General features: G+C 36.6%; 1 protein-coding gene across 3 annotated transcripts in view; it reads left to right on the plus strand.

Moving 5' to 3' along the window:
- The window catches only part of LOC149795516 (cGMP-specific 3',5'-cyclic phosphodiesterase-like), a 412,811-nt gene that overhangs the window by 346,831 nt on the left and 41,927 nt on the right, over window positions 1–24,053 (plus strand). For 2 of the 3 annotated variants that reach the window (XM_089965316.1, XM_089965315.1), the window contains exons 17-19: window positions 1,637–1,775; window positions 3,151–3,234; window positions 3,626–3,740. In XM_089965316.1, coding sequence (XP_089821442.1) covers window positions 1,637–1,775; window positions 3,151–3,234; window positions 3,626–3,740 — 338 coding nt within the window. The remainder of the gene's footprint in view (window positions 1–1,636; window positions 1,776–3,150; window positions 3,235–3,625; window positions 3,741–24,053) is intronic. The other variant, XM_089965317.1, reaches the window with a different exon arrangement.

A 24,053-nucleotide genomic window follows, 5' to 3' on the forward strand; every position in this document is an offset into this window, starting at 1 on the left:
AAGTCCACGCGTACTTTTCAGTTGACCATAATGTTTCTCGTCGATGCATCAGACTTTTAATTACATTTTCCAGCTTTACAATAGCAGTTACTGATATTTTCTTACACCTTACTGAAAACTGGTAAATCTTATGGAAAAAATCAGCTGCCTTACTGAGATGGACTCGTCAGGGTTGGCAGGTCTGCTGTCAAATTCTTATTTCAGAATTTTTAAAGTGCTATCAATTTGTCATTTTCCAGATGCAACATGTTTTTAAGCTTAACCAAAATTCCTCTTCTATAACATTTTTCAGTTATATGACATCCATCATCACAACGATAGAGCCCATTTATTATCTTTATTTGGTGCCATTTATTTTCAATTTAGACTGGTCCACTACTTATGTGGGTATCAAATTAGAATGAATCTGACACATGGTTTCAAGTTCAAGAAACGTGTCTGTTTTCTTGGAACTGTTCTATGTAATACTATAAATAGAAAATAATAAGTTGGATTGAGGTCGAATGATGAGCACAGGGCTCATAATGTTGTTTACAATTTAACAATAAGTCAATAAATGTACTATATAATAATAAAAATAAATTATAAATAGGTGCAATACATCATTTTCCTATGGCCAATGAGAGGGCAGTATTCCATTCAGTGTCTTATTGTACTTGCATCTTGTGCAGGTGCAATCATGGCATTGTTGAGCAGTACTGTATTTTGGGAAAATGGTCTGGCTTTCCTTAAAGGTATGATAGTAAGCCAAACTTTAGACAGGCATACAAAGCCAAATGCCTGAGCTTAAAGTCAGTAAAAAATTTATTACACTGTGCAAAATCTATTTTGAAATGTCAGTGTTGATTCTTAAATAGGTTGTGCGAGAAAGGAGAGAAGTGTTCTCCCTCATATTATTATGTTGTACATGTATAAAAAGTTAATTGCAAGCAACAATGCAAGCACCTGTGACAATGGATAAATGTGCGCATGACAAAAGTCTTGAACTGTAATCTTTATTCTGTCTCAATTTGAACTTGGATACATGGGGGGTTTTTTTTTTGTTTTTTTAGGGGGTACCCAGTTATATTGAACAGGCAAGAACCTGGGTACCTGATTGCATCTTTCCTTAGTTTATGACCATAGAATTGGAACAGTCAACATCTGCATAAACAATAATTTGTTTGATTTTAACTCAGTGCTACTACTCTTTAAAACATTGTTAACTCATTTACTCTCCTATATTGTTTTGTACATGTTCACTACTACTCTTTGTATGAATCCTGTATGTATTTGTACTACTTAAACCTTTGTGCACATTACAGTTGATCAGTGGTTTGTGTTTTATTAATATTTGTTGTCAGAATACACCTCATCTTGTTATATGTATCATGACAATTTACACTCTCGAACAAAAATGACACATAGATACAATCATGTCCTAGAAGTTACAGACAAATACAGGTATACAGATGAATAGTGCCAGGAAAAGCGATAGCAGTGTGATAGAAGGAGGTGAATGTGACAGAATTAACATTAGTTTTAGATAGTCATATGAGGGGATGGTACATCATAGTATTGTTGTTCAGCAAGAAGTAGAAGTTCCAAGGCAACATTTTTTTTATTCTATGTTTGATTGCTACATAATATTTTCTAGAGCTATGATGATGACAGCATGTGATGTGGCTGCCATTACCAAACCTTGGGAGATTCAACATCAGACTGCACAACTGGTGGCCAATGAGTTCTTTGAGCAAGGGGATATTGAAAAGAAACAGCTTGGGCAAACACCAATAGTAAGTCATAAGACAGCAATATAGTCTTCTAGTTCAACTGGTCATAAGACCAAGTGAGCAAAGGGTCGGTCATGCATCTGTCAACATTTGCTTTTTTACCACACTGGAGGCAATATTTCAGACCCAAAATTGATCAAGGTTGGAATATGGGTTTGTATCATCAAGATCTCGAATGAATTTGATGATGAACTGGATATATGCATATTAAGGAAGTGATCTTGCATTTGATTGGCTGAGCTTGTTACCACTGTTGACCATATTTCAGATCTAGTTTTGATCAGACTTTTATATGGACTTATATCATCAAGATCTCAAATGAGCTCAATAATAAGAATGATACACACATTTTAAACTTGATAGATTGCTGTATAAACAATTGTTGTACAAAGCACTATATGCCATACTAATGTCATGGTGCAGCAACACACACAAAATGTCTTTCTTTAAAATCCATCATCAAACAATAGAAGTTTTATTATTATCCACGTTCCATCATTTATGATTTACCAGAGACAAGAATGTTAACATTGCAGATGCTGGTTTTGCTGCTCTCTATGTTTTGTTCTAGAGTAGGTGATGTAAGTTTTATTAGTGTTAATCTTTGCACTCATTAGAGACCAGAAGGTACTCTTGTTCAGACTTCTGCAAAGAACTTGCTGAATTTTTCTGAGCACTAAAAATTATATTTGTGCATCTTCATTGTCTTCACCAGAAGTCTTCTAATGGTATCTGCTTTGTCCTGGATGAAAATGGTGCTGATGAAACGAAAAATATAGCTGCCACAATTGTTAATTCTAAATAGTTTCAGTAAAGAATATTATAGATCATTTTATTGCTCAGCAGTTAAAATGAAGAAATAGTCATACCTTGATTTTCTGGAAGCTCATAGGGACACTCATATCACTTTCAGACTTTTCTTTTCGTGCAAAACTGTGTAGTATAATTAAAGAAAAACCACTAGAGGTAGAAGCAACTGTGTTAGCATATTTGTAATAATTTTCCAATGATTCTATTAGAGCAGTTTTTCATACCTAAATGCTTTGAACAAATGGAAAACTTTTTAGCATGTTTTAGCAAAATATGCTTGAGGTGGACAAGTGAAATTTAGGTTGCATATGTAAATGACCTAATTAGATTTTTATGTGATTAGAGAAATTCTTCAAATTTATTTTCATTTATTTGTGTTTTGGTGTTTTAAAATTTTTGCCCACTGTTTTAAGAACTCAAATCTAGTTTCACATTATTTTAAATGTTTGACATTCAATTAAGTTTAATGGTGAAATTAGGTCTTCTACTTAAGTACATTGTTCATACTGCTAGTAATATTTCCAAACATGCAGGGTATAGTCAGATATAGACGCTTTTTATGTTATAGGCAATGATGGACCGAGAAAAGCAACACGAACTACCAAAGATGCAAGTGGGTTTCATTGATGCAATATGTTTACCTGTCTATGAGGTATTTATCACTACTGCATTAATTATATTTGCTTCTGTGTCTTCTAAAATTGATCAAATAGATACTTAAAAATGCTTACTAAATGTTTTGTGTTTCAATATTTCTCACAGATATTCTACTGCAGTTTGTCAACACTGAGATGTAGCACTTGGTCACAGTAAATTTAACAGCCAAATTATGATTATGTTTTTCAGTATTTTTAAAATTGTCATTACACCTATTTTAATCATTACAAACGTAACATGGATTAAATAATATTGTAGCACATTATATATATATATATATATATATATATATATATATATATATATATATATATATATATATATATATATATGTATGTATGTATGTATATATGTATATGTATGTTTCCATCATTTATCTTGACAAGCTTTTTTCTGGCTTGTGGAAAGAGCTGACTCCAATGTATGGGGGCTGTATGAATAATAGGAAGCACTGGAAGAAGATGGCAGATGCCAATGAGCAGCAACAGAAAGCAGATACTGGTTCATAAGTTAATACTTACTCTAGAAGTGAAATTTTCTTCCCTTTTCTTGTTGTCATAAATCAATATTGTCTGCATCTGTTATATAATGTTGTGTTGTGCATTCAGCTCTCAAAACTTCAATTTTCTGCTTGTAATTCTCTTGCTTGAACCTTTGAACTGGCTTGTTGGCTTCTGCATCAGATCTGCTCCAATCACTGTCTAGAGTAGTCTAGAATAAAATAAATATTTAGTAATTAGGGCCACACATTGATATGGTTCATACAACCTTGAAAAATCCTTGAATATAGTTGGTTGTCTTGAGAACTCCTTGATTTTTTTTTAAACATTTTTTCTTTCTATTAATTCCATTACAAGTCCCTGAAAAACTATTACTTGCATTTGCCAAAAACTCTTTCAATCTATCTGAGGGAATACAGACTATTGTGACTGGACAAAAGATACTCTTTTTAAATCAGTATTTTTCACTATTGTGTGTATTTCCAAAAATGATAAGTAAATAAAGATGTATATAATTGGATCTTTCAAAAACACTTGACTCTGTCGGCAGCCAGATGAAGTAGCTGTATCATCACAGTTGTGTGTTTATCTATAATCTTTTGCATTGATTAACAAAATAAGATATGAAAAATTTATTTTCCATTTGACAAAAGATACTATTGAAAACTTTTGGAGATCCATGAAAACTAAAAACTACATGAAAAAAACTTTCAAGGGCTGTATGATCCATGAGTGAGATGCTTGAATCCTACAGAAATAACCTTTTCTCTGTTTCTGTCCTACTGTTCACACTATTTGTAACCTGCAAAGCTTTGCAGCTGTTGCATATACAGGTAGTTGGCTGCTGTATGGTGGGCAAATTGCCTTTTATATCTAAGGCTGCAGCATTTTCACGTGTAAACAAACCTGCATGTGATACATCTGGTGTTGGCTGAAGCACATGTTGAGGCAGTACATCTTTTTGCATGATCAATTTTTTCATCATGTATTTATATGTAGCTGTATGTTTTACTTTAATTTTTATATATATTTAATGAAAACTTTGTCAGAGAAACTGAATCTTGTCATAATAAGAAGTAAAGTATGTACAGCAAATGAAACAATTGCAAGTTTAGAAAGGTATGGCATGTACAGTCAATGGCTTTCATATAAATGCAGGGAAACTCCTCGATAATGCACTTAGTTAAAACACTGAATCAGATTTAATAGTCCTGGTGGTGTTCTTGAATTTTCATAACCTTCTCACTGATTAATCCTGGCTGATTTTTCAAGTACAACAAATATTTATTGCCAGAGTAACTGAAATTTTGATTTGTTAATCTGGAAAGATATGATTTATTCTTGATGAGAAAAGTTTTTCTTTCTTCAAATGAATAAATATATTAAAAGTTTTTCTTATGAATATTCATGTAAAATCCGTATCAGTATAGTCTCTCATCACACTTTGTAGTTGTAAAAAAAATTACCAGTAGAGCTTATGGGACAGTTTGTTGTCTGTTTATCTTTTGACCATATTTCCTTTAGAAGAAGTCTGTAATCACAACTCTTAAACTACTTAGAGGATTGCCATGAAACTTTACACATTCATCCCATGGTCTAATTGGTCCTAATGAAAATGGTGACAATTGGATATCCAAGATGACCACCATAGCAGTATCTTGAATGGCTAGTCATATCGTGGGTTTTTTTCTCAAAAAGACTTGCAGTTTCTAGTTGGTCCTAAATAAAATTTTACATATCTGATATCCAATATGGTCACAATAGAAGCCAGCTTGAGAACCTTATTGTTCCTGCTCCTTCAGAATAGAAAGGCATATTAACAAGGAGATTACTACAGAATATTTCTTGTGGTTATATGATCTAATATCTAATACGGCGGTCAGAGTGGCCATCTTGAAAATTTTGCTATCACTATTCCTTCTGAATGGATGATCATATGAAAATGGGGTTTTCACTAAAAGAAATATGATGTCAACATGGTCATAAATGAAGATGGTGTGAATCTGATGCCCAATATGGCCACTACAGCAGTCATCTTGAAAATTCATTATTGCTGCTCTTGAACCAAAAAGTCCTATTGGTAGTGAGTTTTCATCAGAATCCTTGTGATATCTGGGTGGTCATAAATCAAATTGGTACTGCTGTCACATCCATTGTGGCTGACAATGCTGCTATCTTGGAAAACTTGTTGCCACTACTCCACTTGAATGGATGGTTGTATCAAAATGCATTTTTTCTAAAAAAAAACCTCTTATGGTCATCTTATTACTACTTCAGAATAAATGGTCATAGCAGCATGGTGTTTTCACCGAAAGACTTTAGATGATGTCTAATTGGATGTAAATGAAAATGGCATCAATCTGTTGTCCCATATGGCCATCATGCCAGCCATCTTCAAAATGTTGTTGCTACTCCTCCTGAATGAAGTTGTACTGTCATGGAGTTTTAACTAGAGGATTTCATATGATGTCTGCTTGGTGCTGCATGAAAATGTGCTGAGCTGATGTCCAATATGGCCATCATGGAAGCCATGTTAAAAATGTTGTTATTGTTGCTCCTCTAAAAGGAAAGTCATATTGACATGGAGATTTCACCAGAGGGCAACCACCAAGGACATTTTTAAAATCTTTTAATTACTTCTCCTCTGACTAAATGATAATATCAGCATGGGGTTTCACTGAAAGACTTCTTATGATGTCTGGTTGGTCATAAATGACAATAGTTCTAATCTGACCTCCAATATAGCCACCATGACCATCAGGGAAATGTTATCATTGCTTTTCTTAGATGGCTAGTCATATTGACATTTTGCTGTCACCAGAAAATTTGTATGATGTCTAGTTGGTTCTAAATGGAAATCATAATGGCTGATATCCTTATGGGCATCATGGCAGTCATCTTGAAAATACTATTGTTACTTCTCCCAAACAGAAAACCGTATCAAGATGGGGTTGTCACCAGAAGACTTTTTGTAATGTCTTATTGGTCCTAGATTAAAATGGTGCTGATCTAACATTTGCTATGGCCACCTTGGTGACCATCTTGAAGTTTTGATTCTAGTTGGCCCTAAATTAAATGATGCAAATTGACCTTCACTATGGTCACCATGGTAGCCATCATGAAAATGTCTCTTCTCCAAATGGATGGTTCTATCAAAATGGGGTTTTCACCTCTAGATTTCTTTTGAAACCTGGCTGGTCCCAATGAAAAATGTTATTTATCATTCATTTGGTGTGGCTGCCATGATGGCTGTCTTGAAAATCTTCCTGTCACTACTACCCTTGAATGGTTTGTCATATTAACATAGTGTTTTATTAGAAGACTTTTAATTGTGTATAATTAGTTCTAACTGGAAATGATGCCAATGTGGCATCCATTTTGATAGAGGGTCAGTTGTGGATCCCATCTGTTTTTACTAAAAGTAACCAAAATAATTTTATCCCTATTTGTTGAGTGTGTGTGTGTGTGTGTGTGATTTGGATTTTTAACGTAGCTTTACAAAAAAAAATCAGTCATATCACTATGATGTCTGCAGTGTGACAGTTTATAGTGATGTCTAGCACTGGGACATCATGATACAGACATGTAGCATGATGTCCCACCCAGTCACATAACCTGACACCAGGCCAACCAGTCCTAACACTAACCACTTAATGCTGAGTGCCAAGCGAGGCAGCTGTTAGTACCATTTTTGTAAGTCTTTGGTTAGATTTGACGGGGATCGAACCCATGACATCCCGCATCCAAGGTGGACGCTCTAACCACTAGGCCACCAGAGCGGTCTGTTGAAGATGAAGAAAATCACAACAAAAATTGATAACTGAAACCCTTATAGTCAAAATCAGGTTACGTAACCTGCGAATTTGAATCAACATTATGAAATTATCAACTTATAATAAGAAATCATGTATTTTGTTGAAATTAATTTTCAAACAACAACAAGTTGTGGGACACCATTAAAATCATTAAAAAAATGACATGTCAAAAATGCACTCAAACGTACATTTTATTATAAAAAAGAACATTAAAAAAATTGCTGTTAGTGTTGCTTGTTTACACTTTCCTTCCTTGATGCAAATTTGCTAAGAACAAGAGCTCTGGTAAGAAAGAATTGTTTGAGTCTATGAGAACGAGTTCCAACTTTTTCTGTTCTAATTTATGCATCAGCAAAGTTTTTTATATATATTAAATGCCAAGGTTTATTTGTCATTACATGACTTATTTAGGCAAAATGGCTTTTAATGAGCACAGTAGAAACTATACATTGTAATTCTGTAAAAATATATCCCAAGAGAGACATACCTGTAGATGGTGATGGTACAGAGTGATTGATAACCATGCTAATTCCAAAAGAAGTATGCATCGTTAAGACCTACTGAGGTGAAGAACTCACCTTGTTCTACAGAGTCAAGAATAATATTAAAAAAATGTCTTGTTTAAATGCACATATTTCACACGCTTGGTTTGAATGTGAAAAGGATTAATTTAATTGATTTGAGTCTCAGGAGGTTGAATGGGCAATTAAGAATGTGGACAGATTGAAGGATTTAAATTAAATATATTAGTGGCATTCAAGCTTGTTCAGCAGTACTTGGATTATGTCAGATATCACTGCTGTGTAAATAAAAGATGCTTGGTTTCGGAATTAGCATGAGATCACAAAGAGATCTGGCAAGATTCCTGACCAGTGAATCGTCTATATAGTAAGATGACATAATGCCTCTGCTCCTCAAAAATGCAAAAATGAGTTTTAAAATCTTAGTGAACACCCTAGGACTGGATGCCAGGCCAAAAGGTAAAGAAATCAACGGAACAATTTTCTACCCTAAATAAACTTCAAAATTTTTTCAATTATAGATTCTCAGAATTCACTGGACAGGAATCTTGCCAGATCTCTTTGTGAGAACAATACACAAGCTCTGTTGCATGTCATGTGAAATGCAGGTTTGCAAATAAATCCTGAGAAATTGATCCTGACCCTTACTCAGGTTATAGTTAATTTGGGTTTATTCCTCAGTTCCATTGAGTTGACCCTATCTTTGCCACATGAGAAAGTTGACAAGATCATAAACAGCTGTAAAAGGGTTTTATCTTCCTCAGCATGTAAAGTTAGACGGGTTTCACTTCTCTTTGACCTGTTCACTTCTTCTGTTTAATTGGTTCTGCCTGGTCCTCATTTTTGTACAGAAATTTAGAGTGGGAGAGAAATTTTTCTAAAGTCAACAAATGGCATCTATGATCATCCTCTGGAAGTAAAGAGGACATTCATTGGTGGGTTCAGAACCTCACATCATGAATGTGACATATATACAATCAGCAGACCCAGCAGTTTACTTGGAAACAGATGCATCTATGTTTGGATGGGGTGCTAATGTTACAGTTCCAGCGACTGGAGAACTCCAGTCTGCCAAAGAGTCAGGCCATCATACAAATCTACTTGAGCAGAAAGCAATTTTTTATGGTTTACAGAGTATCTGTCTTTCTCAAAACAATGTTCACATTTTTATTAAAACTGACAGTACAACATCTGTTTCTTACATAAATAATAAAGATGAATCTAAGAGAGATCTTTCACTTCTGGCCAAATATATTTGGCTCTGGGCATTTGAACACAACATTTTGTCTTTCTTCTGCAACTCATATGCTAATACACACCACCATTCTTGCAAATTTATTGTCTAAAAATTTTACTGATTCAACTGAATGGAATCTCAATCCCAAGATTTTTGGCAGACCAAGTAATGTTCTTTTCAAGCCAAACAGATTTGTTTGCTTCTAGTTTGAATTTCCAAATTAAACCATACATGTCCTTGCAACCTGATCCAGAAGCTGTAGTGATGGATGCTTTTTGATTACCCTGGAGAGATTTCTCACCATATAATTTCCATCCTTTCGGAATCCTGCCAAGGGTCCTAGCAACAATTGCACAAGATCAAGTACAGGAGGCAGTTCAAGTAGCTCCCTTGTGGCCAACACAGATTTGGTTCCCAATATTACTACAATGAATATGTCAAATTCCAGTCCTTCTCCCAAAGCAGAAAAATCTGCTATATCTTTCTCAGTCAATAAAGTCATCTGTTGCTTCACCAAATGCTCTTGATAGGCTGTATTATATCAGTGTTGAATTGGAAAGTCATGGACTTTAAAAAAACAGTTACAAATTTTGTCCATGTCTTCAAGACTATCAACTAGCAAACAGTACAACATGGCTTTAAAAAAATTGGTTTTTGCAGTGTAGTAAATGGAAGGCTATTCCAATTAAACCAACTGTGAACCAAATTATTTTATAGCTTGTTTCTCTTTGTAGGCACTGGTCCTCTTACAGTGTTGTAATCGCTCATGAATCAGTGCTGGCACAGACTCTGGCATGTATTTGGAATTCAGATTCAATTGATAATAACCTGTTCAGCAGTCATGAGGGGTATTTTCATGCCAGACCTCCAAAATGCAGATATTCCTTTACTCGGGATGTTAAGGTTTTAGATTTTGTGGGCAGTTTGATCCCTTTGCAAGCTCTAAATATGAGAATGTTAACTTTAAAATCGATCTTTCTGTTTGCTTTGACAACTGCACAGAGCATTCAAACTCTTGCTTAAATTACTTTGGACCACATGGTTATTCAGAATGATCAGATCATCTTTACTGGATTCCTGTTGTATTTGGATGGATAGAGAGGGAGAGAGAGAAAATAAATTCTGATGAGATGTCTATCTTGTTTTGTATCCTTATGGTTTGGTTTAAATTTGTTGTCCTCTTTAAACATGCAATTTCAATCAGACATGCTTTTGGCCTAATATGGGAAAAGAACCCCGCTCCCCTCATCAAAGCATTTGAAATATTTGTCGAAAGCTGGAAGATTGAAGTTCTTAACCTGGTTTTACCTTCCCACCCTGTTTGGGTTTATGTGGACAACAAATTCTTTTTCTTTTTCAGATTACACTAAGGCACCAGTAGCACAAACTTTTTAAGTATGGGTGACAGGTCAAATGGTTAAACCATGTTTTGTCTTATGATCTATAAATAGAGCTAATTAGTCAATGCTTTCAGCAATATGCAACTTCAGTCCTCCAGCCTTTAGCTAATATTTGAAAGAATCCTCATCCATCACAACAAATGCATGGATGGGGGTGGGTAATATTTTACATGGTCCAAATATACCTGGCACTATGTCTGATTTTTTGGGTCAGATCGGCCCATACTTCGAGCTAAATAAGCATGGTTTGAATCAGTGTTACCTTGTTACAACCCATGAGACCAATTTTTGTGATTTAGTTTTGATCACACTTGCAATACACCTATTCCTTAAACTGCAAATCTGTGCAGAACTTTTGTCCACACATAAGTGTACATTTTAGACCGGTATTTCTTGCAGCTCTTGGGGTACAGTAAGGTAAAGGGTTTTGTAGCAATTATTACAGAATATATCCTGATCAAATCCTATGTTTGAAAATTTGTAGATGCACATGAAATTTTCCAACCCTACCTAATGTTGTAATTTTAAATTTTGTGTTGATGTTGGACAGCAACTTGGAGTAGGCCTTGTCTTGGAATGCTGAGCAGTTGCAGACCTGCCAGCCATTACAGTTTTGCTGCAAGTCATATAGAAATGACTCTTAAAATATGGACTCTGGGATTAATAGCACAGATTATGGAAACACTTTTGTTTGCTGTAATGTCCTTGTCTGTGTTGAATTTGGATCCTGGTTTCATATTAGTCAGCAGAATTGGTCAGGGAACCTGATTAACTTTTGAGGACTACCTCAGATGCTTTAAACTGCATATATTTTGTGATGCAAATCTTTGCCATGTTCAGTGTTTGCCTTTTTTTCTCCTAACATTACATCCAACAAATGACTGATTTCCAGGATGCAGTGGATAGGTTGTTTTTGCACAGATGTAATGCTGCATACACCTGAGGTAAAAAAACGTCCATATTTTGGGGATAGTTATAATAAAGCAAAACATATCATTCACTTGACCTGACAAGGCAATGGAAATTTGTAGATTGAAAGTGTTTGCACCCACCCCCAATTTACACATGCATTTTTCTTGTCCAGAGGACATTTTTGACAACATGTGTTGCTCAGTGTACCATGCAGGCAATTTCTCTGGGTGATAATTTTGAAAATCATTGTGTACTTGACTCACTAAACCCTGGAGGTTTTTGTCGTTTTCGTCTGAAATTCGAGTAGGAAACAATTTTGAAAGCTATTTCTGAATACTTCTTAATACATCAAGTTCCAACAGATTTTCCATTAGCCTAATACCTAGTTGTGTTAGAAGTATCATTTTCCATTGGTTATTTTGCTTGCGCATGAGCAGAAGGGTAAAAGTTGAATATTTTTATATAAAAAAATTATTTTTGTTTTTGCTTAACAGACTCATCATTTTCCTATCAGGACCACTCTTTATTCCTAATGCCCACCTTAACCTTATCCTGACCACTCCGGTGGCCTAGTGGTTAGAGCGTCCACCTCGGATGCGGGAGGTCGTGGGTTCGAGCCCCAGCCAAGTCATACCAAAGACTTACAAAAATGATACTAATGGCTGCCTCGCTTGGTGCTCAGCATTAAGAGGTTAGTGTTAGGACTGCTGTGCCTGGTGTCAGGATAATGTGACAGGGCGGGACATCATGCTATGTGTCTGCGGCATGATGCCACATCACTATAACTGCCATACTGCAGACATCGTAGCGATATGACTGAAAAATTGTTAAAATCTATGTTAAAAATCCTAATCACACACACTAACCGTATCCTACTTTTTGCAAAGTTTCACCTGTCTATGTGCAGTTCAGACCGGTCTGCCATAGATCTAGTCTAAAATCCGGATTCCGACCACGGGCGAATTTTGGGTGGAAAAAAACCCAGGTCCAAAACATTTGGTTTTTCTTTCTGTATTTTGTAGTAGAAATGTAAAATAGTTAAAACTGATGTTAAATGTAATGTATACTACACTACTTATAGTACAGGTCGCACGGGTCATATAGGCATTCAACACCGACTATTTCAGTAATGGGTGTCATTTTTTAGAATTTGATTCTACATACCTTGAAGAGACAAGTACTCACTTCATTTGGATTTGTATACATCCATATTCCTTTGGAAGGTCATTATATAGACGCCCTGGGAAGTGCATATGGCAAAATCATTATTAAAGTACATAGACATTTATGGAAGAAATGAACCTTTAAGGTGAAATCCATTACAATCCAGATTCAATGCCATGCATTGTGATGTCAAAATGAAAGCTACACATATTGATAAACGAATTCATACTACCTCAATTGTGATGATTCCATTCGATGCGCTCTTATTGTGACCCAAGCTTACTACATGGCCACCATTGTAAAAGTCTATAGCGATAAATAATTTTCACCTGAAGTTTCGTGGTGACACTTAAGGTGCAGAGCATTCAATAATCAGGATTGAATAGACTTTGTTTAAAGAAAATCAGTGTAAAATTTTAAAAGAATAATTTATATTTAATTTAAAATGAGTAAATGCACATTCATGACCCATGTGACTTGAACTATAACAGTTAACAGGCAAGCCTATGTTTATGGAGTTAAATAAGTCACAGGTGTTCTGTTTATAGTGCACTGCACTGGGCAACTTTGCTTCGTATATATTGAAGGCTAAAATGCCATACACTCTATGAGGTAAAGGGTGAACTAAATCAGTTAGTAGAACATACTACATTGAACTGTGATCCATGTGAACAGCTACCTGGCTTCCTCTGGAAAATTACTTATGGTGGATCAGGCTGCCAAGCAGATGTGCTCATCAGCAGTGGAACTTGGCACATCCAAGGTAAATGAGCTGCCCCTTTTAGGATCATGGTGCTCACCTCCTTAGCATGAGGGATCAGCTAGAAAAGAACTGTCCTAAACATTGCCTGTTTCACCATAACCCTAGTCAGCACACCATGGCTGATGGGGATCCCATCTTAGCAGTCAAAAACTTTATGAGACAATGGTGGAATGTACACTAATGATGAACACATCAGCAGATAGACCAGAGAGAAGAACAGCTTTAGTTGGTAGAGAACTGGCTGGATTCATGATCCAAACAGCAGCCCTGAGTGAAAATAGAATCACTGAGGAATGATAACTCTACTGAGTAGGACCCGGCTACACCTTCTTCTTGAGTGACTAAAGTAAAAAAAGAATGTTGTGAAGCTGAATTTGGTTTTGCCATCAAATCACAGCTAGTGAGCAAGCTCACAAATCCCCCAAAGGGTGTGAATGATACAAATGTAAATGAGGATCTCACAATTAAACAAGACTTGCCAAAGTCGCAGTTTGATTGGGATTTTATAAACCTCTAAGTGCCTAAGGGATCACATGAGATGGAATTGGTCATGTGATGAGTCGGTCTTTAGAGCATGATCAGCCTGGATGCCTCAGAGAACAACAGTAGGGTGGGATATGCATGAGGATAATTAATTTGCATAATGGGTGGGCATGTGATCCCTCAGACACTTACCGGTTCATAAAATCCCAATCAAACTGCGACTTTGGTAAGTCTTATTGTGAAATTTTTTTTCCCCTGTAAGTGCTTTGGGGTCCCATGAGATTTCAGAGTTTATGCATCCAAGCACAACAATGATGAAAAAAATAAAGTAAAATGTATATTTGTGATACTAGATAAAACTATAAAGAACAATATATAAGCATCTGAGATTGAATCAAACGTCTTTATAGCTGGGACTTCCCAAGCACAGCACTGCTGAAATCGAAGCAATCCGATATAGGTCTGTGATAAAACTTGCGGAAAGTGCAGTCATTACTCCATCCTACAGCCTTAATAATAGTATGCAAAGACAGTTTCATTTTAGCTGCAGCAGTGATTGATGCAGCTTTAGCGCTGTGTGCCCCAAAAATGGATGTGTCAATCCCTGCCACCTTCATAACAGTAAAGATCCATCTAGCTATGGTGATTTTAGCAACAGCTGTATAAAGAGGTTGTGTGGTTTATCAATAATTTTTTCTCATTTCCCCAAAGGGAAGAAGTTCTACTGAAGCATTCTTGTAAGGTTTCAACTATACATAGTCTTTTATCATGATATGCAGAAAAAGTCATTTGTGACTAGGTTTACTTTGCTTCAAAAGGTCCCTAATTCTGACAACAACTCTATCAGAAAAAATAGTAATATCATCAATATTTACGACATGCAAAGTTTGGCATCTCTGGCCACTAAATAAGGCCAACAATATCACTAGTTTCTGAGTCAGATGCTGAAGCACAGTTCTCACATCCCAGGTTATGCCATACTTGGCAAATATGGCCCACATAGAAAAACTCCTCTCAAAAATCTTTTTATGAGGACATTATTACCTAGGTCAACATTACTACCCAGTTTAACTAAACTAGATGCAGCAGATCTGGCAGTGTTGATGGAGCTGTAACCTAAACCAGAGTCAAACAGCTCTGTCAGGAAAGCCAGGACCAAATTTACAGGTGGATCAAGGGGATCAATATGTTTCCCAACCGAAAAGTGCAACCATTTCTGGATACGTGTCCAATATTGTTTCCTTGTAGATTCCCTCCATGAGTCGAGTATGACACTGGCAGCTTGTCCTGATAAGCCTTTACGGAACAAGGCTTTCCTGATAAGCGAAGCAAACCTAGGCAGGCTTTCCACAGTTGATGTTCCTTGAGTGGATCCTGAGGCAAGGTCAACAGGAAGCGAATCTGGAAGACTGTACGATTGCTGAACAATTTGTCACAAAAGGCAGGGAAATCAGGGCTGTGTTGTCCACAATGGTGTTACAAGGACCACTTCTGCACAGTCATCTACTATCATCTGAAGAACACATCCCACCAGACTGAAATGTGGGAACATATATAAAATTAGGTCTAACCACATCATAGAGAAAGCATCAATGGCCCACACATGTGGGTCTGGTCTATATGACATGTATTTGTGAATTTGATGATTCAATCTAGAGGCAAACATATCAATATCAAACTGTCCAAATATTGCATGAATTTTATTAAAGATTGCTTTGTTTAACATCCACTCTGCATCATCATTGAAATTCCTTGATAGGTGATTTGCTTCAACATTATTCTTCCAAGGAAGATGGCAAGCTTTCAACCAGTATTATCCATGAAGATCCTAATGTGTAAGTTATATTTGTATCCACAAAGAGACTTTAATGTCAGGAAGCAGGCCTGCAATTCTAAAACATTGATGTGGCTCATTTTCTCAGTACTACTCCAGCAACCACCAGTTTAACATCGTCTGTCTCATTTACCCCTCCCCATCCTATAAGAGCACTGTCACTCATGATAATAATGTCTGGGTTACCTCTGCAAATAGGCTTAAGACTGATTTTAACATTTTGGATCCACCATTTAATTGTATCTTTAGCATTAGAAATGCAGATATATTTCCACATATATGTAGTGTTTTAGTTTTATATTGCGATCTTGATATAGTGTAGTATTGATGGTCAAAGTAGATGGAGTTATTGTCATGGTATTTTTCACTGACGTGTCCAAATTCACAACTTTTATCCCTATTTTCACTAATTGTGAGCCTGGAAGGTTGGCAGCTATGCATTTTCAGTAATCTGTCTTTTTCCCTTTCCAAAGGTTTGTAGTAGAGAGGGGCATATTCTAAGCCTGTCTCACTAGCAACCATTGTGCCTATTAATTGCACTAATTCACAAGTAGTCAAATGTTTTCGCTTCAGCACTGTTTCACAAAAGTCACAAAATAAAATCCTACTGGAAGAAGCTAGGCAACTATCATAGTGGCTGTGCACCTACAATGATCAGTCCAGATGAGATCAAGGATAGATTTTATGAAGACGGAGTCTCGTATTGCAGAAGTACCAAATGCAGACAAGCCCTTTATCCTTGGTTACTTCAGTGCTTGAGTTTGTACAGATCACTAGACATGGTCACTTGTCATTGGCAAAAATGGATTTGGCAAATGCAAGAGCAGCAGACTCATCCTATTGAGAAAATGCATTAAACATGACTACTAATCACCAACATAGTATTCTTCCTGCTTAAAATGAAAGCCATTGATCTGCTTTCAAATGGCAAAACACTTGGACCTGGAGCAGATGCTATACCAGCAGAGATTTACAAAGCCAGAGGCTCAAACATGGCACAGAAACTGACTGAACTCTTCTAATAATGTGGACTCTGGAAACTACCCCAGGAGTGCCTCCATCCTCTACTTCTACAAGCAGAAAGGCAACAGACAAACCTCTGAAAATCACTGGAGCATCGCTTTGCTGTCAATAGCTGGGAAAATCAGAATTTGGCTGAATCTTCTTGTGCACAACATTGATCAAGGGCTCCTGCCAGAGAGTGAGTTTGACTTCAGAAAGGACAAGGGACCACAGACATGGTGTTTGCAACTCATGAACTCCAGCTGAAATGCCAGGAACAAAACACCAGCCTGTACATGAAATTCATTGATCTGACAAAATCCTCTGACACAGACAGCCAAGGGACTTATTGAAGATTATTGCAAAATTGTGTTGCCCAGAAAAATTCATTGTAATGGTTTGCCAGTTCCATGATGGCATGCTTGCTTATGTTTTGTATGGCAGTGAGTCATCTGAAGACTTCCCATTCACCAATGGACTCAAGTAAGTCTCTGTATTGTCCCCAGCCCTCTTCAGTATAATGTTCTCTGCCATACTTAATGCTACCTCCTATGACTATGACATTGGGATCAACATCAGATACCTGACTGAAAGCAAGGTTTTCAATCAGAGAAATTTAAGGCTAAGACAAAGTGACAGGAAGTGCATGACTGTTCATGATCTCCTATTTGCTGACAACTGTTCTCTGAATTCCAAATCTGAGCATGACATGCAACACAGTAAGGACCACTTCTTTTTAGCTTGTGACAATTTTAGTCTTGCAATCAGTATCAAGAAAATAGCAGTGATGCATGAGGCACCAACCTGCTCCAGAAAAGCCTTGTATAGGACCTATCATTGCGTAAATGGTCAAATCCTAGTGGCAGTGGATAAGTTCATCTCTCATCAGCACGCTGTCATGTGCAGTCCACTTTGATGATGAACACCGGAATTGCTAAAGTATATGTGGGAGCAGTGTGTGTGTGTGTGAGATTTGGATTTTTTAATGTAGCTTTAACAATTTTTCAGTCATATTGCTGTGATGTCTGCAGTGTGGCAGTTTATAGTGATGCCTAGCACTGGGGCATCATGTCGCAGACATGTAGCATGTTGTCTCACCCAGTCACATATCCTGACACCAGGCCAACCAGTCTTAACACTAACCTCTTAATGCGAGTGCCAAGCGAGGCAGCTGTTAGTACCATTTTTGTAAGATCCTAGGTGGACGCTCTAACACTTGGCCACCAGAGTGGCCATGACGAAACTCAAATAAGCTGAGTGTGGGAGCAGAGGTATCAGCCTACAAATAGAACTTAAGGTCTACAAAGCCATTGTGTTGCCAGCCCTGCTGTATGATTGCAAAACCTGGATGGTTTACAGATGCTGTGCCGAGAAGCTGAACCATATGCATATGGGCTGCCTGAGGAAACTGATGAGGATAAGACATGGCAGGAAGGGTCCCAGTAAAGGAACAGTAAATATCTTACAAGGTTTTAATATTACAAAAGAATAAAAGGAATATTCAGATTCTTAGAGGGTAAACTGAAAGACATTTACATATAGTATACATGTGGATTTGACTATGTCTCATGGTGGAAAGATGATTGCCATCATCATGGCCCGTGTGAAATTTACTTTTTTCTTAAAGGATTATGTCAAGTTTAAAGATGGCAAGAAGCCACTAAGCCCCATAGGGTTTGGAACTGGCAGTTTGTGAATTTGGACTGGAGGTAATTAAGGTTCAATTATACTTTACAGACAATGTTTGCTGTTGCTGCATCAGTATTGAATTATACTTCTGGTGTTCTAAATGCATGTTTTCCAGCTTGATAATAGCAGTACTTGATATTTTGTTGCACTTTCCAGAAAACTGTCTAATTTGCATGGGAACAAACTTACTGCCTTGCCAAGAATGTCTTATTAGGGTTAAGAGGTTTGACACTCTATGAAGTTGCAGTTGAGATGGGCAGACCACATTTCCAGGTTTTTTGATAAGGTGGTAAATAAAGTTAACCCAGGAACTTGTGCCAAAAACCATCTGGTGCACAACCCAAGAAGATCCTTTCCATTTTGTCAAAGGTCTCTGGTACCAACCGCAGCCAGATCTGCTTCTTCCTCATTCCTCTACAAGTGTGGAAATAGAAGAGGATCTCCTCAGGCTAAGACATTGCTCAATGGTTTAAAGGGTGCTCCTTTCCCTCCTTCTTCCTTGAGACCTATCTTCTCTGCCTCTGGTTAGCAGGTTCATTTTCCAAAATGACCCATAAAACTTTTCTTTTTTGCTGCAGGAGCCTTGCCATTAAAACAATTGAAACTAGTGAGCAGAAATTCCAGATTTTGGTCACAATAGCTTCCTATGCTGACCTCTTCTTAGCTACACCGCTCCCTTGATAACTCGCGCCTGGATAACTCGCGATCCCGCTTATAACGCAGTGTCCGTCTTGGCTCCTGATTTTTTCCAGAGAAAATGTATTTAAAATATCTTTAAAATATGCTGAACATGAAAAAATTACGATAAGAATTGATAAATTAAACCTTGATACATTGCTCGTTTTATCATCGAAAATGGTGATTAATGCCCGTAAAAATGTAATCCATATTTTGAAATTTGCAAGTTCTAAAGAAGAATTAATTTCAGAGATCTCGAAAACGCTTAATTACGCGTATTTGGATGCCAATTTTTTATCTGGGACGCAGAAAATCACTGAGGCGGGAGTCCTCCATACGCATGTAATAGGTGCGCGGGAAAATTCAAAGATTTGCCGGTCCTGTTTCAGCCACCTGCTTTGTGGGAAAATGTGTTGATCAGTTAACTGTGCTGATATTTACAATGACAGAATTCAGTGACTGAAAGACTCTTTGATGTACTGTTGCCATTTTATAAGAGTACATTAAAAAAAAAAAGAACATGATGTAACAGCTAGGCGGCTAGTTCAAAGGCTTTGACTAGTGCCCGAGTGAGAAAATGTACTGATTTTTAGTGACTGAATTCAGAGGCAGAAAGACCAAGTTTTAAAATCCTAGCGAGACCTCTGTTTAAAGATATCATATATTATGTAAGTTTTTATGATAAATAGTTGTCAGTATACTGTAAATAAACAGTCTGGTGAAATAGCGATCAATGAAAACTTCTGGTAAATGCTAACAGGTGGCAACAGAGAATGAAATAAACACCAATTAAACGTCTTCCTGTGTGAAAGTCACGTTCTAATCCTTTAATTCCGTTTCAGTGTAAACATTATAATCACAACATATTCTGTTCATTGAAAACAAGAAAAGAGTCAATCGACCATCACATCGAAACCCGTGAGTACTTCTGTGAGAACCTAATTACATGTACGTGCCAGCTTTGTTTTGATCAACAACTTGGGGAAGTGTTTGTTGCATTGGAGCTGTCTTTGACGTAAAGCAAAACAGTAACAGAGACAACAACAATGATAGTGACTTCAATGTTTCAGTGAAACTGATGTCATTAATGCCGAGGCTGTTTGGGAGAAATTCGTACAGACTCATGGTCCTGAGATGGGCGTTTCTCTTGATGATATGGAGGAGTGGATTTGTGATGACAATGATTGCCCCACAGCCGAATACATGTCAGATGAAACTATAATTATTTTCTATAGCAAACAAATTTGCAGCAGAAGACAATTCTAACTGGAGTAACACAAGTGTTGAAAGTGATGCAGACGCAGATGTTGCACCCCCACCCCCTGCACAGGAGGCAATGAAATATTTTGATATTGCCATAAGGTGGCTGGAGACCCAAAATGTTGACTACGTAAAGCTCATGCAGTTGAGAAATCTGAGGGATTTTGCTCGGCGGCAGAGAAACCAAGAGTAACACACACACACAAAAATAACTGATTTTTTCAAAAAGTGAATTGATATTTGTCAAGCGTGGCACAAACGGCAAGTATTAACTGTTCTAATTTATGTTGTTTTAAATTTGTAGACAAATTAAATATGTTAGTACTGATTAACCCATGTTTTTATTGTTTTCCATTTTACTTCTATCACATTCAAATCTATTTATCTATCTATCGTTCAATCGACACTTTCTCGAAAAGAGTCGATCTTTTGTATATAAAAAAAATGTCTAATTTGGATCAAACAATAAAACTAGAATGTATCCAATTCAACATAAAAATTAGTGACGTAGTACACAATGTGTGAAGTGGTACACATGTTAAGCGAACGGAAACCACATGGAATAATGTTTTCAATGATCACCGCAATATATTGTTGTCCTATGAGGATATAATAAAGTACACCGTTATGAAGAGATATTTATTAACAGTTAATCTCAGAATGATTATAAAGTGAGTATTCAACAGTAAAATATGCCTACCCCCCCCCCCTTATTTCTCCATTATGTCGTCAATCATTTTATTGGTTTTGGGCTTATTTTATAGGTCCCTCGATAACTCGCGTCTCACTTATAGTGCGGTCGATGTTTCTGGACCCCGATGTGCGCGAGTTATCAAGGGAGTGGTGTACTTCATTTTTTATGCTGAAGGAGGTCACTCTGAACCCAGCTACATTACAATGCATGCTGGAAACTGGCAAAGACACCCCAGCATTCACTTTCTGCCACATCTTTTTCAGTGGAACTTCTACACTGGACTCCTTGAAGGTCTTTCTTAACCATCACAAAGAATTTTTAAAGGCTACTCCATTCAAAGCTGAGACCCTCATCAGATTACACACACACACACACACACACACCGCTACTTCACAATATTTGAAGGATTATCAACATGAATCCTTCACAACTGCTCCCGGCCTATTGCAATTAAGTAAGTAGCATACTCATGTGGGCTGCCCCAAGGGGTCACTTGCTGAATTCTTGAAACAGATGCGGATCCATTCCAATGCATTAACCTCAGATGGGACCTCATCATCAGTCAGGTCCTTGGTATGGAAATCACTGAAGAGCTCTTAGGAGGAAATTCTCCAACCTGCCTTCCTTTCCCACGGGGTCACCCCTAGGTGCTCATCTAGATCTCTTGTTAATAATAATAATAATAATAATAATGACCTTATTTAAAGAGGGTAACACAATTAGCTAAGAACTAATCTACCTTGAGGCCCTCATACAAAGGAATTTATTTATTTTAGCTGCCTCTCTGAAGCCACTGGATATATTGGGTTTGGAAGAAGGAAGTAGAGTGGGCATTTCTAATCTCAACTGGAATACTATTCCAGAGCAAAGTTCCAGAGTATTGGAAACTTTTTTTAAATAACTCCTCATTTGGTTTGTGAATTTTATACTGTTTGGTAGACATGGATTGCAGGTGGCGAGTATTTAAAATAGGTAGCCTATACTGGAATAGTGATTGTAAATATTCAGGAGCACTATTGTGGGACATCCTGTACATTAATTTGGCTTTTCTCAAACAGATTCAGTCTTTGATAGGTAATATTTTTAACTTACCAGCTAAATTTTCAATGCATTCTTTTTGGATTGATATTAGCCCTAATGCTCTTTTTTGAAGATGTGCCAGCTTTGCTATGTTTTTGTCATTTGAATTACCCCATACTGTATTACAGTAGTCTAAATAGGGTTGTATGTAACTGTTATAAAATAGTTTTCTGTGCCTTTCAGGAAGAAAATATTTTATCCTACTGAGAAGCCATAATCTTGAATTAACTTTTTACTGATATGTTTGATATGTTCAGTCCATGATAGGTTATTATCTACCAGAACACTAAGTAGTCTATCATGATGGACCATTTGCAAATTTTTATCCTTCCATGTCAGACTAGTTCATCTTGTCTTACAGTAGGAAAATGAACTGAATAATCAGAACATTTCTATCAAACAATGATCTTTTTAGGAGGAAAAAAAGAGAAATAGTAAGCTTAACTATTAGACGGGTTCAGTCTGTCACCTTAGCAGTATTCCCAGTCTGCCTAAGTCCATCTGAAATTTGGATTTTTTAAGTGGAATACACCCTGAATCCACTTAAAATCCAAGTGGAATCTGCTTAAAATTTTTTTTACAGAACTTAGTAACAATCCATGGTGTTTCTCTAATCACTCAACAGTTGTGTTTTGAAAATGAAAGAACTCCTATAAGTACTTCCTTTGGCGATTATAATGTTCAAACCATGCCGACCCATTAATCTAGAATTCTGGATTGTTAAAAAAATTATGTTGCCAGTAGTATGACATTACTGTAATTCAGATTATGTGAGTCTAATTACAGATTTCAGAGTGTGCATGCGTGTGTATGTGCTGATCTTTAAAATAATTGAGTACCACTATGTGTTTGTGTGAGATAAAATGAAAAGAATAGAAGAGAACAATGACTGCATATCACCTAGGTGTATTTATGTCTTGTATTTTTGAGTTAACCACTGTACAAAGGCTGTAATAGAGCTTTTGAGCATTAAGAAGCTTGTCTTGTGGTAATATCAATCTCTTTCTTTATCAGTAAGTCTGCACTTTATTGTTCCTTAACGCAAAATAAAGTAGTGTACTAAGGTAGGATGTGGCCAATTGTGTTACTCTCCTTGATAACAGATACAACATGTTTGTTGCTGAAATTCACATCATCATGATATTACTTTGTTCTCTTTTGTTTTTCATCATGTGGTCTAATTACAAGCACTGTGCACATGAAAAATTCACAGACATGGAAAGGTACTTGATATGCATCTTTCACAAAACACAGATGTTCTGTAATGATCTATTTACTTGACACATTTGTAGCCAGATTTTTTTGAAACAAAAGTTACATCTATGGAAATGACACTTGTAATTTGGAGAATTTCATACACGCTATCACTAATTTTCAGGAATATGCAAATAGTTCAAAATATAAATTGCTGTACTGGACATAGTAATGTTATATATAAATTTTAAAAATTTAAAAAGCATGTCAGGCAGTCAAAGATCTGTTCTAATTAATATTATCAGCTTCAGTGGATTGTCTATTTCATAGGTATTTTCTGTGGTGGCAGTTTAGTTTGATATGGATAAGTGTTACTTAATCAGACTTGACAGTGGTTTTTTTCTTGAGCAATCTGAAACACCTAGTTCAGCTGAGGACTCAAGAAGGTGTGAATGTTAAATTGATAAATGCTTTTGGTTCACTGTTTGGGCAGTGAGGTTCATGATTAATTGGGGGTAAGCACACATTTAGGGCATCTCTCAACATGTCATGTGAGGTGATTTCAACAATTTTGTTAATAATTGCCTG

The sequence above is a fragment of the Sinohyriopsis cumingii genome, chromosome 7, assembly GCF_028554795.1.
Source record: "Sinohyriopsis cumingii isolate HCF-2022 chromosome 7, ASM2855479v2, whole genome shotgun sequence".
Lineage (NCBI taxonomy): Eukaryota > Metazoa > Mollusca > Bivalvia > Unionida > Unionidae > Sinohyriopsis > Sinohyriopsis cumingii.